The sequence below is a fragment of the Phaethon lepturus genome, unplaced genomic scaffold, assembly GCF_000687285.1.
Source record: "Phaethon lepturus isolate BGI_N335 unplaced genomic scaffold, ASM68728v1 scaffold7476, whole genome shotgun sequence".
In the NCBI taxonomy this organism is placed as follows: domain Eukaryota; kingdom Metazoa; phylum Chordata; class Aves; order Phaethontiformes; family Phaethontidae; genus Phaethon; species Phaethon lepturus.
This window is the reverse complement of record NW_010546877.1, coordinates 36,729-54,430: the sequence shown is the minus strand read 5'-3', so window position 1 is coordinate 54,430 and position 17,702 is coordinate 36,729. Positions and strand designations below refer to the sequence as shown.

The window sequence follows — 17,702 nt, the reverse complement described above, 5'->3', positions numbered from 1 at the left end:
TTTCGGCAGGCAAAAGCTGATATTTTTCATAGATAAGGCAAAGGAGGGAGTCTGTGTTACTTCCTATGAAGGGCTACACGAGTTGCCTCAGGAGCAAGAGAATGTTTTGCTTCTAAGATAATTTCTGTTACTGCACAGAATAGAAGAGATTCTACGGATTCAGTTAAATTGTTGAAAAACTGTTGGAAAACCACCTTTATGGGGGATGGGGAAGAGTGCTTATCTTGTTATTTTGACAGGGAAACGCCAGGCTCCGGTGTTTGATGTCTTTGAAGCATTTCTAAACACAGACAGCATCCAGGTCTTTGCCAATGCTGCCACCAGTTATATTATGTGCCTTATGAAGTTTGTCAAAGGACTGGGTAAATATTTTTATTTTCCTTTTATCCTATTAAGTCATGATATGTCAGAGTTGATTGTGCGGAAGAGAATTCAGTTACGTAATACATAACGCGGTAGGGAAGAGAGAGGCAGTGAAGAAATAAAATAAATAAAATCAAGACCAATGGATTATTTCAGAAACATCTTAATGCTAGAAATTTTTCAAGTTGTTATAGCAGCAAAGATGCATCTCACAACTAAATGTCTGCTTCATTTGATCTTAATTTGCATCAGGACTTGCTTATATTCATTTAAATAAAAAAAAAAAACAACCAACCAACAGAATATTGCAGAAATAGTGTGGCGTTGTGCAGTGACACCATGCATTGTCTGCAACAGAACAGGGTATGTTTTACATTCAGTGGTCAAAACCACAAGGCTGCTTTCTACCCTTGCCCACCTCAGCAGCAGCAGTTTGGCATATGCAGTGCTGAAAACTGGCTGAACCTTCAGTGAGATCATGAGCATTGTAACTAACAACTCTGTCCCCATGATTAGTTTTTTCATTGTGTTACTGAAGGCAGTGGAGACCAGGCGTGTCAAGTCAAGGTGACCCTGCAGAGTAATTGTGGTACTTCAGCAAACTTCAGAACAAAGGCAAATGGTGTTGGGTCATTCTGCCCCCATGTTTGTGTTCCCTGGCTTGCCTTGATCATTAGAATTTGATACTTTTCATTGAACTGTGGCAATGATTCTTTTTTTCTTATGTAAAGTGCAAGATTTTTAGTAAGTGGCAAAATGGGGCTTTTTTAATAGATGTATATTAGTTCAGAAAGGTATCGAGGTCTGTAAGCAAATCCCTTTGATTTAAATTAAGTGCCTAACTGCAGCAGATCTAGTCTTTTAATGTTAATCTCGTCTTATTAAGCCATTTCACCACAGATTTCAACGAGGGCAGAATTCAGCTTGTGATGCATCTGCAGTACCAGCAGAGGGAACTGATGTTCCTTCTGGAGAACTTAGAAACCTGCCTTCTATTTCTTTAGGTTTCCTTCTTTCATGAGATGTTTGTCCCCTTTATGGCTGCATGTCAAAAAGCAAGATCCCTTTTTGTCTTAAAGGTAGTAGGACTATGGGACACCTTAGTACTGACCAATAGCAAATATACTACCATTTATGTGCATTTTAACATAGAACTAAAGGTTTCACATTTCACTGGCTGACTTGGCTGATCTCAATAGCAGGCAAGACTTTAAAATACATTATGAAGGGAATAGTTAAGGGCATAGAAAAAGCAAATAAATATAGTGAAAGGAGACTAAAGGAAGATTTAATAAAAAGGATTTCATATTTATCTTGTGTTTTTTATGAAAGGAGTAGCTTTTAAGGCAATAAAATGTTAATGTATATAAGCCTTTAGTAAAGCTTCAGATTTGGCACTGAATGGGAAGTATTTGGCAAAACTGGAAAAATAGTTATGAGCCAAGTATTCTAGGGTGGGCAGAACATTGGCTGAGAGGGTAGGAAAACAGACCGTGCGGACAGGGAAAATGCTGGAGTGAATGGAGTTACTGAGGGAGGAGCTCTGCAACAGGACGCCCTGGAGCTGATCTGCTTATTTAATGCACTTGCTGAAGCGGAACTAAAAGTAGGAGTCTGCTGATGCCACAGAGTTAGTAATACCCGTGAATTGAGACACTAGAGCATGAGGGTATCATATAGTTGAAACTGTGAGACCTTAACACCTGAATTAAACAGCCAAAGGAAATATTGTAGCACAAAATACAAAATTGTGTATTTAAGGAGTTAATAAACTAAAAGGAAGAACTTGTGGTAGAAGAATGTTCCAGGGCAGTGGGGTGCAATGAACAGGAAAAAAAAAAGTATATTAATTGAGCAAAGGGTGAATAGGAGGAAGAAATTTATACACTCATGGAAAAAAGTGGAGTGGAGTCAATATGACAGGTGACTATATGGTATGATTGTAAGAACTTCCAAAGGCTCTACTAAAGAGTTATTAAATAGGCTTGTATTTATTAAAGCATTTATTCATACAAAAGTCTGTGTATACACTGTGACCAATATTACTGTATTGTTTGTATAAGAATCATCTGGTTGTCATCTAGTAAGATCAAACAAAGGATGTTTTCTGGATTCTATTCAGACATTAGGGTACAACTGAATGAAAAAGGAAAATTAATGCTGTGTTTGTTTCTCCTGTCGTTCCCAATGCTGCCTTTCCTATCCCCAGGGGAAATAGATTGTAAGGAGATGGGTGACTGTGTGCCAGGATCAGGATCTGCATCTACAGACTTGTGCCTTCCCGCGCTTGATTACCTCAGGAGATGTTCTCAGGTATTATGTATAATCTTATACAGGTACTAACCTGGACTAGGAAATGGTTCTAACCTCCAAGCTTTGCATCAATGGTTAAATGGTTTGCATGAACACAACAGAATCTGTGGTAATCCTGATGGTAATAATCTGCACTGCCAGATGGAGAGTGGCGATCTGAAGGAATCTCATACTTTCTAGGCCAGCTAACGGTGGGAAAATTGAGGAGATGAAAACTCAGACCCAAGGAGCATGTGGGAAAATGTGAATGTTCAAAACCTAGTAATAACATATTCATAGCTACATTCATTCTTATTTAAACAGTTAATGTAAACAGTGTTGGGAATGGAGGAGAGAAAAAACAAAACACAAACCAAACCCCCTGCGAATTCTCAGATCTTAAGAAGAGCAACAGGTTACGCCCTCTAAAACGCAGCAGCATCTTATCTCTACCATGAAAGCGTATCTGAAGCTCAGGGCAAATCTCTAACAATTAGAATGCTGGCATCTTTCCTGTAATCTCCTTGCACACGGCACAGATTATTACCCAGGGTTATTAGGATGGATTTTGTCCAATTTTACAATGTTGTTTGTATTTCTGTAGTACCTGCAGGTCTTTTTGTTGGACCCAGGCCATGTTTTTTTCTGGGTACAATACAAATGCACAACAAAGGATATTACCATAGCTGAAAGGACTTAATGTCTAAATTGAGAGATAATGGGTGGATTCAGTACACAGACTGAGGTGAGAAGGAAAGAGTAAGGCAGCTCAGAGTAATAAACAGCAGACATTATCAAACTGTACTTTCTATCTCGTTTGCCTCAAAAAAATTAGTGAATATCTGTGTGTATACCTAATACATGTTCTGTCTATCCACTATGTGCATCACATCACTCTTCCTCATCCTTACAAACCCCAGCCCACTGTGAGGCAGAAATACTTTCTCCTCTTTAAAAGAAGCAGCCATTTTTATCTTGTTATACCCTTTAACTTGCCAATAGAAGAAGAACAGGAATGACTAAAAAGAAATCCCATCTCTATCTTGCAAATACATGGTTTACTTTAGAAAGGTTTGGTAAAATACTGGTAGCATGCCAGCTATAGCACAATTCTCCAAAGTTTGTATTTGTTGTGTAATGGACAGCTCAGGCAATGAAGCTCTGAAGTAGATATGTACAAGGTTTTTTTTATCAGTATTTACTTAGCCCTTCAGAGCTCCAAAGTATTCTGTGTACAGCTAATGGAGCTTCTTAGGCCAGAGGTGCAATTAGTAAGTAGTAACATTTGTCTTTCACCAATGAGGAGGGAGCACAGTCTCTTCCAAAAAATGTGTTCTTTAAATTGCTTTTCTCTCTCTTTTTCTCCCCTCTACTTTGTCAATTTACAGAATACTTCTGGCCTCTAGTTGTGTTTTTCATTTACACTATTGCTGGTGAACGGAACAGATGCTGTCATTATGCTGCTTTCATAGTTTTTATTTTATTTTATATTCTGTGTTGTATGTGATGGCTTTTACAAACATTCCCATATATATTTATCTTTTCCTTCTCTTTTTCTTTCTCTCTCCCCCTCCCCCAGTTGTTAGCCAAAATCTATAAAATGCCCTTGAAACCCATCTTCCTCAGCGGCCGGCTGGTCAACTTGCCCCGAAGAGTGCAGGAACAGTCAGCCAGCAGTGAGGATGGTATTGAGTGCATCCTTTCTGACTTCGATGACGACACTGGTAAGTGCATCGAAAGCAGTCAATTAATCAATTGCTTCTTCCACATGTCACTGTAAATGCCAACTGCTGAAAGCAAGGAGGAGGGGAAAAACTTCATAGTTTATTGTGTCCTTGTTGTCTACACACACATGTGTGCACACAGAGCCTGGAAGTTCAGGTCATGTCACTTTCTTTATGTTAAAAGATACAGCTCACATATGAAAAAAATACAACCCCTCTCTTGGGACAAGATAATACTATTTTAATTGTCCTCATATTCATTATATGACCAGTACATGTTTCTAAGAGCTAACAGAAAATTACTTTCTAGACCACAGCTGAAGTAAAGGAGTGAAAACCTTTTAAGGTTAGTATTGGTAGGCCTGCCTTTAACAGAAAAAATACTACTGTTGAGTTAAGAGTTTAGAAAGATAAAGAATACTTTTTTAAATACGTTTCCAAACTGATGTCTTGTGGTCTGTTCGACTGAACGGTGTATTTCTGAAGTCCGTAAAACGCACCATGACCTCCAGAAAAAGAAGCTGCATTTATCTTCCGATTATTTGTGTGGCTTATACAGGTTGTGGATTAATCAGGTGTTTGATGAACTGGATCTGTGTGGAGCCAAGCAGTAGAGGAATGGACTTACTGCTTCTGGGCTCATGATGGCCCTTTGAAAGCAGTACCGTCGCTTTTGAGTATCTGAACTACTGAGCTGTTCTGACCTGGATGCCTCTGTGAAGAGCCAGCTCCAACCAGGCAGAAAGCAGGCTGACTCCAATGCAACTCATTCACATGCCTCACCAGAATGACTCTTGGTACCTACTTACAGCTAGGCTCTTCTACCACATGGATTGTCCTGTTCCACTGCTACCCTGGATAAAGGAGAGAAAAGCTGCTCTCTCAAGAAAGCAAACCACATGTCCTAGGTTTTGAGGTGTTTTTTTTTTTTTAAACTTTTACTTTCTTCTTTCTATATTTGGTTTGTGTTTTTTTCTCACTGGAAATTTTAAGATGTTAACCTGGGATGTGAGACCCCAGTCATGGAAGCCTCTGCTTTGAGTCAGGCTTGGGACTTGATGTAGGGTCTCCCCATCTCAGGTGAGCACCACTTGCCTACTGTTCTGAAGTGGCTCTACCTATCAATGTCTTGCTTGCTGTGAACAGAAATGCTACCCTGCAGCAAAGAAACCTTCTGATCTGGTTCTTGTCAGCGCTGAAACTTTCACCCGACTTCTGTTTAGCTGGTAACGGTATTAGAACATTGCTAGGCAAACTGACTTTACAAAGACAGAGGGCAGTGCTGAAAGTCAGTACCAAGATGGGGCAAAATGCGTTAGCTTACTTTGGTGTATGGTGGTGCAGTGTATTTTCATAGCGTATTTCATTCCATGCCAAACTCTTCAAGAGGGTGTTTCTAAAAGATACTCAGATCTTCCAGATTTGAAGCTACCCAGGTTTCGTGCTGAGTGATTTGTGCTGTTTCCTTATCTAGAAACATCATTAAAGTCTATATGACTCCGAACAATGTCACCATACATACTGCCCTGTGGAAGTGGTGTGAATAAATAATGATCAGCCCAGTTATTAAGTAATGATAGCACTATGTTTTCCTTGATTCTCAGGAAGACTCTTGCAGTCAGAAAACTCAGTGCATCTTACACAAATTTCCCTTGCAGACTTTTTTATTGCTTTTGGAACATAATTAGACAGCAAGCATCATGCAGACACAGACTACATCAGTATGGCTACCAGTGGCAGAGAAGGGTTTATTAGTGAACCAAAGTAAAATCCATTTTAGCCTAATAAACCCATAGCCTTTTAAGGAGACTTAACTCAAGAATAACACTATATATTGCAGGAGCATTGTGAGTGTAATATGCAAGATCCTTCTATTCATTCATAATATAATGAGGAACTAGCAAGTACTTAAGTGATCTGTGAGAAATTAAAGGGTAGCAATTCCTAACCATCTTCAAAATGGTACTGAAAACTACTTGTAACCCATAATCTTTAAGGGATACATGTTTGTTAATGTAGGTATGAACTCACAGTACTACCTGTATCCTAACTGCTGTTGTGGTAGTTATGCAGCTCTGCCATATTCACATATAATACTCTTCTATCTCTGACCTCTTAACATCTAAAGAAAGATGACATGTGAGGCATTATTACTGTTCAATTCTGCGTACCAAGTAGAGACAGTTAAATTATGGTTAGTCACCTTGGGATCCTTACCTAAAAGCGCAACATAAATGGGTACAAAACCACTCTGGGCAGCATTTGCAATGGTAATGAGATGTATGAAATGTCCCATTACAAAATTTTTACAAAACCCCAAGGTTAAAGAGACTGGACTAGTGGGAACAGTAAACTAAGAAAGGAGACCAGAACAAGATGTACATGGAGGAGGAAATATGGGACAAAACACAAACTTAATAAAAAGGGAAGGAAAATGAAACTATCATTTCAAAAACTGATACTGCCCACAACCATTACACAGCAACAGTGAACATGCAAGAAGCCATGATCTTTACATTAATCAATTTCTTAGCCTCCATTACTTTCTGAGGGCAAGTTCCACCTGTGGTCAATGCTGTATCTCACTCATGGCTTGTAATGTTTGTTTCTTTACTTGTAGGCCTTATCAATGTCTGGATTATTCTGCTGGAAGAATTAACAACTGCCATATCCAACTGTCCCCGCCAGCACCAGCCTCCTACTTTGGATCTGCTCTTCGAATTGCTGAGGGACATTGCCAAGACACCTGGTAATAAACAGGCTTGATAAAATGTGAGCTGGTAGAGCTGTGACCCAAACCTCTTAGAATCCTAAACCATTTCTGTGAAGTGTGTTACTCGTGCTAGAGCTGCACAGAGACATTCTCAGGAAAGGGATTTTCTCAGAGCATGATCTGTTGGTCCAGTTAGTGCATTGTTCTGTGTTGACAAAGGCATCTTGTAAGAGTATGTTGAACATACTCTTACATTTATTGCACAAATGAAGAGGTGCAGTATTCTATCGATGTCCTAGTCACAGAAAACGTTTGTCTGGTCTCCGGGAAATGAAAAAAGAAAATCATATAGTCCTGTAGACCTGCTGGGAAGACAGCAAGTAAACGGTTGGCTAAATGTTCATATACTACCTCACAATTAGATCCAAAACTGCTTACCCTTCTCATCCCACAAAAAAGTTTCAAAACCTGCTTTCTTTACCACTGCCCCTGGCCTCAAGCTTGGAAAAACTTAGCAAATTTACTGTGCATGTAGGCTTTGTAAGCAAAAATATACAACTATTACTGTGTTTATTTCAAGGCCCAGGATTTGGCATTTATGCAGTTGTACATCTTCTTCTTCCCACGATGTCTCTTTGGCTCCATCGCAGCCATGGTGACCATTCTTACTGGGATGTGGCATCTGCTAATTTCAAGCATGCCATTGGCCTCTCCTGTGAACTCGTAGTGGAGCACATTCAAAATTTCATACACTCAGGTATGTCATTGCACTGTCACATGTACTGACAGCTATCGGTGGCATGTTACTAAATAGCTTCTTGGGGAGATGGTTTCATGGCTTTTTGGTTACTCAAGCATAAGAGGAAGAGGGTTGAAAATTTCTGTTTGTTGGGGAGGTGGGGTTCCTTTCTTTATAGGGTTGAGAATTATGGAAAAAATTAACTTGTAAGGGACCTAGGGAAGTTATTTAATCCAGCCTCCGCTCAGAGCACGGCTATCTTCAAAATTAAATCATCACAGTCTATATTATACTTTCCAAAAGAAGATACTAAGAGTTGATCATAAAGACCTAGAATATTCAGAAACAGGATCGAACAGAATTTCTCCAGTACCACTTGAGCCCAGGCTTTTTATATTGCTAACATAAAAAGGACTGTTCTTCTGTGTTTGATGTGATGCATGTTTCAAAATTGAACTCTGGTGATAGCTGCATAAAAAGATTTAGTTTTGCAAAGTCTTTGAATAGCAGTAAGTGTGGCAAGACTGTTTAATTATAATGAAGAGGCAATGATGTTAAAACCAGTCTCTGTTTTTTTCTTATAGATATTGGTTATGAAAATATGATCAATACTATGCTGAAAGATCTTTTCAAGTTGCTGGTAGCCTGTGTAGCAGAACCAACAGAAATTATTTCCAGAGTTGGCTGCTCTTGTATCAGGTAACGCAGTCTATTCACTCTGTTAGCATATTAAAAAAAAAAGATGTCTTTATATCGTTGAAGAACTTGTGGACTGATTAAGTTGGCTAACATCTCAAAAGAAGTCTACAATATATCTATCTCTTGTTATCTGAATAATGAATTTTAGACTTACTAACCTTTTTCTGTCTGCTTCTGAACCTGTGATTTTAGCCATTGCTACGTGTATCGTTCCTATAAAAAGCACCTGTACATTACTTATATGCAGTTAGTCAATAATTAATCCTTAGGAAAAATAATCAAAGGTCTTTCTGTTGGAATTCACAGGTCTTTAAAGGTAATTAATACCTTTCACAGTCTTCAGGTTATTACAGTCGTAATCAAAATAAGCACTGCACTGTATACTTACACAAGATGTGGTTCTTGTCCTGGCAAGATGACTACTTAAAGAGAAAAAGCAAAGGGGAGGAAAAAAGAAGTCAAAACTACAGTGTAATCACAAAAATGGGTCTGGGTAACAACTGAGGAGATTCGGTATCACTGACTAGCTACTGAGTAGGCCTTTTGTTCTGTTTTCAACCTTCTCTCATTACAAGAGTTGTCTAGTTCCTTCTTGAACATGGTAATATTTTCCTATGTCCTTGCAGATATGTGTTGGTGACAGCAGGGCCTGTTTTTACTGAAGAGATGTGGAGGCTTGCGTGTTGTGCCTTGCAGGATGCATTCTCTGCCACTCTGGAGCCAGTAAAGGTAAACTGCCTTTTTCCTGACAGTCAAATGTAATCACACTAGTTATAGCCTCACTAACATTTGGCAAGTTGCTTTTTCAGAAAAAATTTTGCATACAGAGCCGAGAAAAAAAGTATAAGGATTATGTGGTAGCTTTTGTATTTTGTCAATTCACTCACAATGAAAGGTGTTAGATCAACAATGGAGATTGAAATCAGTTTTTCTAAACGTGCAGACAACACTAGTCACTGATAGTCCAAACATTTTAAATTGCCCTGCCTGTATGCAATTAGAAGAGTTTAAAAGGCAAAAACTTGCCTTTTGATCTGTTTCTTCCCCTGGATTGGCTAAAACTTAGAAGACAAAGTTGCTTACTTGATTCTGTAGCTGCATGCTCCACATAGATTATTTTTTCAACTCACTTTCTCTTGTAATAAAAAAATCCTGTTAAGTCATCACAGGCTAGACTACCTAAGTAGTTGTAATGCCTCTGCATCAAAAACATCAAATTCTAAATAGCAGGTGACTGATGGTAATGGGACAGAGCACTCTGAATCTTGTATTAGACATGAACAGTCTGGACAATGCTACAGTCACTGACTTCATTTAACACACAGTGAAAGTCTGATGTTGTGTCTCTCTGTAGAACCTGTTGGGCTATTTCCACAGTGGTTCTGAAAGCTTTAGTGGAGATGCCTGTGAAGTGAAGGTGGCAGCCCCCTCCCTCTCACCAAGCGCTGAAGCTGAATACTGGAGAATCAGAGCCATGGCACAACAGGTACTGACTGATATTTCAGGGGAAGTCAGAGAACCTTTCAGACTTGGGGCTTTTCTTTTCTTTATGAAAGTACATCTTTACCACCACCTTCCTCACAAACCCTACAGGCAAAGACTTCCTCATTACCAGACTAACACTTACTTGTCTAAGAGTAGTATTGAGAAAAAGTAATAAAAACTAGGAAAAAAAAACTTTTAAAAGGCAACCCTAGTATACATCAGTGGAAATGCTTCTGATTGATAGAGAAAAGGAAATAGTAGTGGCACTATAAATTCTCATTTAGAATGTCATACATATTTTTAATTCCTCTGTTAAATAATAATAATTTCAAAATGCACTACAACAGAGACTGTGATGTGAAACTAGAAAAACAAGATTTGTTCAACCTATCAAAGCAGTGTTTGAAGAGGAATGCAGATTTTTTTCCTCTATAAATACCTGGGTATAGATTGCAGAGAAGAAAAATTGTTACTGAGACCTAGAGGATAATGTTGACATTTAACAAATTATTTAAAAGCCTAACTCCTAATCAGCAGAGCAAGCTTGGAAGCAACCTTCCCAGCGTCCTTTTGACTACAGCAGAGGTTGTTCATTTTATGAAAGTGGTTATATGAAACAAGTTCCTTGAAATACAGCAGACTTAATGACCTGCAGGGTACCATAAAACTGTAAATACTACATGACAGTTTCAGCATGGGAAAGCAACTGGATTAAGAGAGCCAACAGATGTTTGGTGTCAATTTCTGACCTGATTAATCATACCCTGATGCTGCTTGAAAAATCTGAGACACACAGACCAGGATTTGTGATCACAAAAAATGTGGCAGTGGCAGACTTTGTCTGAATAGAGAAAATGTTTTAAATTAGGTTTTAAAGATGCAGAACTCAAGAAGGCCAGGAATGTGGCACTTTACTTTTCTTGTAGAAGCTATCAGTGGCACTCCCTGAGTCCTTCTCAGTGTGGGTTTGACACAACTACTAAGTAACAAAACAAAGCTGCAGCAACTGAGAGTTGTTTCCCCATTTCCCACCCAAAGAATTACAAGTGAGGTGTCTGTTGTTTCTTCATGACTGAAAATAATCCTTCCAACAGCCAACCTTTCTAGGTACAACAGGCTAACTATGCTAACAGGCCCTTGTCTCCACTATACATTATATTTGCTGATAGAAGTATACAGACATCAGAAAGCTTGTTTTAGTGTTTGGTATTATGCCTTATACAAGTTCAAAGAAAATGATATCTGTCTTTTGCCCTGTACTCTGCTGTGTGTCTGGAGGTAGCCCATGGCTCTCTGAGGTTGTTTCACCAAAGCAGCATGCTCCAGGGAAGGTCTGCCTCAGGGTATACCTTGCATTTTCTCAGTCACTGTAAAATAAGTCATCATAATAGATCTTTCACAATGCAGGAAATCCTATTCTCAGGGCTGCCAAGGACCCAGTGCAAGTGCTAAACTGATTGTTTTATGTAACTTGTTTTCTAGGTCTTCATGCTGGAGACTCAGTGCTCCCCAAAGACCCCTAGCAACAAGGAAGGGTTTGAACATGCCCAGTCATGCGTGCTCATCATTGACCTGCCACCAGATAAGAAACCAAACGGGCATACCCAGAGAAGGTAAAATACCCTCTCAGGAAAATATTGTGTCAATAAAAGCAAGATAAAAATATTGTCAGGCTGGCAGAGATGTGAATAGAGCCTGGCAAACCATGCCTCGCCCTCCATAGGTCCCGTCAAAAAAAGGAAATATATGTATCAAATAAAAATTAGGTTTTGAGACACAGGAGACAATAGTTTACTATTATCTGCTCTCCAAATATCATACACTGGTGAGCAGACACGTGCAGGAGCTGTTACAGTTATAGACAAGCCTGTGTCAGGGTCTATATTTGGCCCTTAGAAAGCTAAATAAGGAAAGCGCTTCTAATAGATAGTAAAAATTGGTAGGTGACAAATACCTGAAGGATACATAAGGTCACACAAAGCCTTCAAGTAGAGGAAATGCAGATTAAATTAGGAAAAGAATTCTCATAGGAAAATCTTTCCAATATTGAGATTCTTTTCTTTAAGAAGTAGAGTTAAAAATATCAGTTTGAAGAAAGCTTTGGAAGTACTGTTATGTTTGTAATGATAACTTGCCAATGAAATATTGTCTGTTTTACTAATGGTCTTTTAAATTCAGGATTACTGGATTAAGAAAGTAGAAAAGGTTAATGGATAAACTGGATCAGTGTAAATTGAAGAGACCACATCCAAAGCTGTGAAATTGTCAACATACTTATCTAGGGAACATTGGTTTTGCTTGGCACTTTATTTTACTGGAAGTCCTTCTATATGTTACCACCTCAGAAACTCAGGCATTTGCATGACACAACTGATCTGATCCTGTCAAAGAATATTTCTTTTTGCTTGCACTCAGTTGTTTAAACAACTGCTGTAACACCAACAGGGCCAAGAATTAGAATTCTGCATTCAGGGTTTGTGTTTGTATTGCAAGGTAATTATTGTTTGTATTACAAGGCAATTGTAATACATGGCACGAAATTGTCTTTTAATAGATACCAAGCCTGCTTCTGTACCACTCCAGGCATTCTCATTCAAAACTAAACTATTGCTTGCAACAAGAACGTGGTGGTCGTCCTTTGGATGGACAGGAAGAAAGACCATGCAAAATGTCTCTATTCTTACACAGCTGTACAGAAGTTTCCCCCAAGAGCAGGTGCTCTGTTGCCTCACCTTCACAGAACAGGGCCCTGCACAGTGATGAAGAAAGGTTGAGATCACAGTCTAAACCCTCCCTTCATGGTGGGAAACTATCTGCTTTATCCCATGGTTTGCAGATCATTATTCTTGTTATAATGGATGCAAAGCAAAAGACTGGAGTACTCCCTTCTCATGGCACATAAGGCCATGCAATCTAACAGGCTGTGTTCGTAAGGCTAGTGTGGGTCTTGCTTGTCTTTAAACAGATAAGTAAATAAAGCTTGCAATTAATACAAACCCTGACTGCTCTTGCCCTGTGCTTTGTCTAAACAACTGCAAAAAGTTTATATACTGATAGGCGAATGCTACCCCTGCAATGCTCATTTTTCACCAAACGGGGCTCAGAAGTTGACTGTGCCACTGTTTTTCATTTTATTTGCTCCAGCAGTGCAGTAATATGCCAGTCTTGCATGCTAGTAACTGTGGCCTTTCAAAAATTTTACTTTAACCTTCATGGAGTTTCTCTTTTCCCTTTTTGCTTTTGTTTCCTTAATGCTGCATCGTTTCACAGGAAGCTGGGGTAAGGGAGCTTTTCTTCTTCCTAAAAAGTAATAATATATTTCAGTTTGAAACTTGGGCAGAATAAGAAAATACTATCCTTAACCAGCTTTGGCATTGTGTGTTTTCACCCATAGTTCTGTACTAGTTTCTTTTCTTTTGGAATTGAGCAGTACTTTAAACTGTCCTTGTAAATTGCCTTTCTGGCTATTATAAGGAAAGCAGGTCTCCCGCAGTCTGATCTTGCTTTTGGAACAGGATTAGTCTCTTGAAATCAATGCAAGCACTCATTTACCTTTATACATGCTCTTAAGAGGTTTTCTGAGTCAGAGCCCCTAATGATTTTTACAGCAGAAAACTACTTCCCCATAAAGAGCTCCAGTGTATGTATTAATCATCAAGATTTTAGCACTGTCAGATAATAAGACTACTAAATTTTACTGATGTATCAGCACGGCAGCTGTGTCATGGTACGCAAGCTGGCATAGGTAAATTAACCTGAGAAGCACAGTTTTGTCTGATTTTTTTTTTAACATGTTGCATTCTCAAAACTGACTTTTGATATGTTTTCTCAAAAAAAAAACCTTTTTGCTTTAGTATTTTGAAAACACTTTTGAAAGTTGTTTAATGAAAATTGAATAATTTTTGCAACAAAAAAATTCAAGGTCTACAACTGAACGTCTCATGTTACATGAAGATTTACTGTCACTTAGGCCTAAAACTTCAGTATTGCAAGCAAACTGAAATCTCTTACACACTTGATAGCGTTGCTAATTAAAATGCAACCCATCATAGTTCCCTAAATCAAAACAAGTATGTGTCCCAGAACATCAGCTCCATTTAAAACATCACTGTAATCTTATGCAAAGATTACAAACCAAAGATAGGTTTCACAGTTTATAATTTAAAATCCATGAGATACCAAAGGACAATCCTGTCCACCCTTTCTTCCTAGCCTCTCAATGTTATTTATTTACTGGTGAATGATGTGAAAACTTTGGTGGGAGGAATTTGCCATTCCTGTGCAAATCAAAAATCAGTGAGATCTAAAACAACTCACAGCATCTCTCTAACAAACAGGAGCACAGCTAAGAATCACCCAGCATTGTATGTGAGAAACAGGGTTGGGAATAGGTATTTCCATGCTGGGCTCTCAGTGTTTAAGCTGAAGTCTTAAAAGCAAACAGTGAAATGTGCCTTCAGCAAGACGTAAGCTGCTTTGCATGCTCCATTGCACGCTGATGTTTCTGTAGATGGGGTTTTTTATTGGTTGGTTGGCTCTTTGTGTTTTATTTAAGTACTCCCAGCATTAGTGAAAATGGAAACAGAGTAGTAAACTAGTTTTGGCCTCAATTTGTCATGGCAAAGTTAAAGTTGGCTGAAATGCCTGTGGAAGAATATTACGGATATTTCAACTTAGCCAAAGTTCAGCAACAAAAATGGAAAATACGGACTGATGGCAGAAGCGCTGCGTAACTTGTGTGTTAACAAATTCCTCAGTTATAGCAGGCTGAAACAGTGAGAGTACTTGCAGCTGCGATGAAAGTGAAACACAGAATATCTAATCCCTCAGTGTTAAGACATCTCTGGAGAAAAGAACAAAAATTATAATAGAGCTTTGTTTTAATAACACGTCTGCACAAGTGCCATTAGTGTGCTTGCTGTGGACAGTTATTTTTCTTAACCAAAGTAAGTATCTTCCTTTCTAGGAAAGTATTTGAAAGAGTAGCTGCAACTAGACAACTTTATCTTCCTCAACTTTTTTGTAAGAAGGCTGTGAAAAAATTTGGCCTTTCATTTGCATCTTTCATGTTAGATTCTAAAATATGAAGTATTCCTGTACTTCTAGTAAAAGCACAATGCACCATTATTTTTTTTTTTTTTTTCCTTCCCATGCTTGGTTTACCAAGTATTCCTTTCAGGACAATAGTAGTGAGCTTGCTGTCCCACCAAGTATTGCTCCAGAATTTATATGACATCCTACTGGAAGAATTTGTGAAAGGTCCTTCTAACTTGGAAGAGAAAATGACAATACAAGTACCAGAAAACAAGTTGGCTGGTTTTCTCAGGTACATCTCCATGCAAAACCTGGCTGTTATCTTTGACTTACTGCTAGACTCCTATAGAACAGCCAGAGAGTTTGACACCAGACCTGGTTTGAAGTGTTTGCTGAAAAAAGTGTCTGGCATTAGTGGAGCTGCCAACTTGTATCGCCAGTCAGCAATGAGCTTCAACATCTACTTCCATGCTTTGGTTTGTGCAATCCTGACAAACCAGGAGAACATCACTGCAGAGCAAGTGAAAAAGATCCTCTTTGAAGATGATGAGAGAAGCACAGACTCATCACAGCAGTGTTCTTCAGAAGATGAAGACATTTTTGAAGAAACTGCCCAGGTCAGTCCCCCACGAGGGAAGGAGAAGAGACAGTGGAGGGCTCGAATACCATCTCTGAGTGTACAGCCAGTCAGCAATGCAGACTGGGGATGGCTAATCAAGCGGCTTCATAAACTCTGTATGGAACTCTGCAACAACTATATCCAGATGCATCTGGACATAGAGAATAATGTAGAGGAGCCTCCACTGTTCAAAGGTGACCCTTTCTTCATTTTACCATCCTTTCACTCAGAAACCTCCACCCCCTCGACCGGAGGGCAATCTGGGAAGGACACACCGTCGGAAGATGACCGGAGTCAAATCAGGGACCAACTGGGAGACAGCCTGTCACCCCGAGTAAGGAGTGGAGAAATGTTGCTGCTACCCCAACCCCTAAGTCCTAAACCAGAGAAAAAAGAGCAAACCAAGAAAAAAGAATGGTGGGAGAGCGCTGGCAACAAGATCTACACCATAGCCACTGACAAAACTATCTCCAAGCTCATGACAGAATACAAGAAAAGAAAGCAGCAACAGGCCATGACATCCTTCACCAAAGAGGTCAAAGTAGAAAAGAAAGGGGAGCTCCTGGGTTCAAGAGGGCCAGACTCACCCATACTCCAGCGGCCACAACATCTTATAGATCAAGGTCAAATGAGGCATTCATTCAGTGCTGGTCCAGAGATCCTGAGACAAGAGAAGAGACCACGCTCAGGATCCACAGCCAGCTCCCTGAATATATCTGTTAGGGATGCCGAGGCCCAGATACAGGTAGGACATACTTGTAGAATGCTAGTAACAATAGCAATAATTAAAATATAAATATTTTTTCTATTGCTTTTATTATAATCATTATAATCTCTTCATTAAATGTCTTAGTTACATAAAGAATTCATCATGATAACGACTGAGTATTTCAGCAGCTGGCACTGAAAAAAGCCTTATTCTGTCCTATCAAAAGGAAATCAGTCTTCAGGGAAGTGTTAGCACGCATATAGTAGTACAGCTTTCAAGAGTGCTTCTGTGACTGGGGCCAAAGCTGCACTTAGTCCTAAGAACTAACAATTACAATGAACCCATTGCTTACTGCTAAGGGCTCTAGCCCACTTAAGGCTTTTGAAAATGTCATGCTGCTTGTCACAATGCTTTTGTACTTAAGAAGGTTTTTTTGTTAACAACTCCACAGCAGAAGTAGTGGGCTCTGTTGCTAAACAGAAACTTCGCTGCTTGCATGTCCAAGTGAACAAGTCAGTGAAAGCATCAAACTTGAAAGTCTTTGTTCACTGTAGGATGAAATAAAAGGTGATGAAGGGTGAACATGATACCTGCAATACAAAGTCAAACAATGACTTGACTTACACTACTGAATGTGAATTTGGAAAACACAGTAAACATTAAATGAATATGCTGGCGTACTCAATCCTCTTCAGGAGGCTGCAACCACCAGATGTCTTATTTTCTGCCTCAACCAATGGGCTCATCTATTTAGAAAGGTCTTCTACAGAGTCTTTCTTTGTATCCAATTTGTTTGTAGGCATGGACCAACATGGTGCTGACAGTTCTCAACCAGATTCAGGCCCTGCCAGACCAAACTTTCACAGCCCTGCAGCCAGCAGTGTTCCCCTGCATCAGCCAGCTGACTTGCCACGTGACAGACATACGCGTCCGCCAGGCAGTACGGGAATGGCTGGGAAGAGTGGGCCGAGTTTATGATATTATCATTTAAACCTACCTGTGTTCTGCTGCAAAAAGGAGAAGACATTCAAGGTATACAGCAAAGAAGTATTTGGGGTTCATTAATTGCCTATTTATTGGTGATAAATTGAGAAACAATGAGCTTGTCGATGTATATCCTCTATCCACTTGAGACTGCGTGTCCCTCCCTCACACTAGCAAAGGAAGCAAAGCATGTGTGTCCAGGGGGGCTCTGGAATGGCCCCTGAAACTGCCAGTAAATCAGGCTGGTACCTCAAGGATGATGCATTTCAGTAGCCTTCATTTTAATTCAAATTTGTAACAGTGGGAGCCACATGAAACTGCAGCTGAACTTCCACACTTGC

At 39.4% G+C, this 17,702-nt stretch overlaps 1 protein-coding gene across 1 annotated transcript in view; it reads left to right on the top strand.

Moving 5' to 3' along the window:
* Positions 1–17,368, top strand: part of KIAA1244 (KIAA1244 ortholog) — a gene marked incomplete at its 5' end in the record, with an annotated part of 81,005 nt that extends 63,637 nt beyond the window's left edge. The window contains 11 exons of the mRNA XM_010289446.1: positions 240–362; positions 2,573–2,676; positions 4,235–4,379; positions 7,000–7,128; positions 7,673–7,849; positions 8,416–8,530; positions 9,157–9,259; positions 9,885–10,016; positions 11,498–11,628; positions 15,183–16,413; positions 17,177–17,368. Coding sequence (XP_010287748.1) covers positions 240–362; positions 2,573–2,676; positions 4,235–4,379; positions 7,000–7,128; positions 7,673–7,849; positions 8,416–8,530; positions 9,157–9,259; positions 9,885–10,016; positions 11,498–11,628; positions 15,183–16,413; positions 17,177–17,368 — 2,582 coding nt within the window. The remainder of the gene's footprint in view (positions 1–239; positions 363–2,572; positions 2,677–4,234; positions 4,380–6,999; positions 7,129–7,672; positions 7,850–8,415; positions 8,531–9,156; positions 9,260–9,884; positions 10,017–11,497; positions 11,629–15,182; positions 16,414–17,176) is intronic.
* Positions 17,369–17,702: the final 334 nt, after the last annotated feature.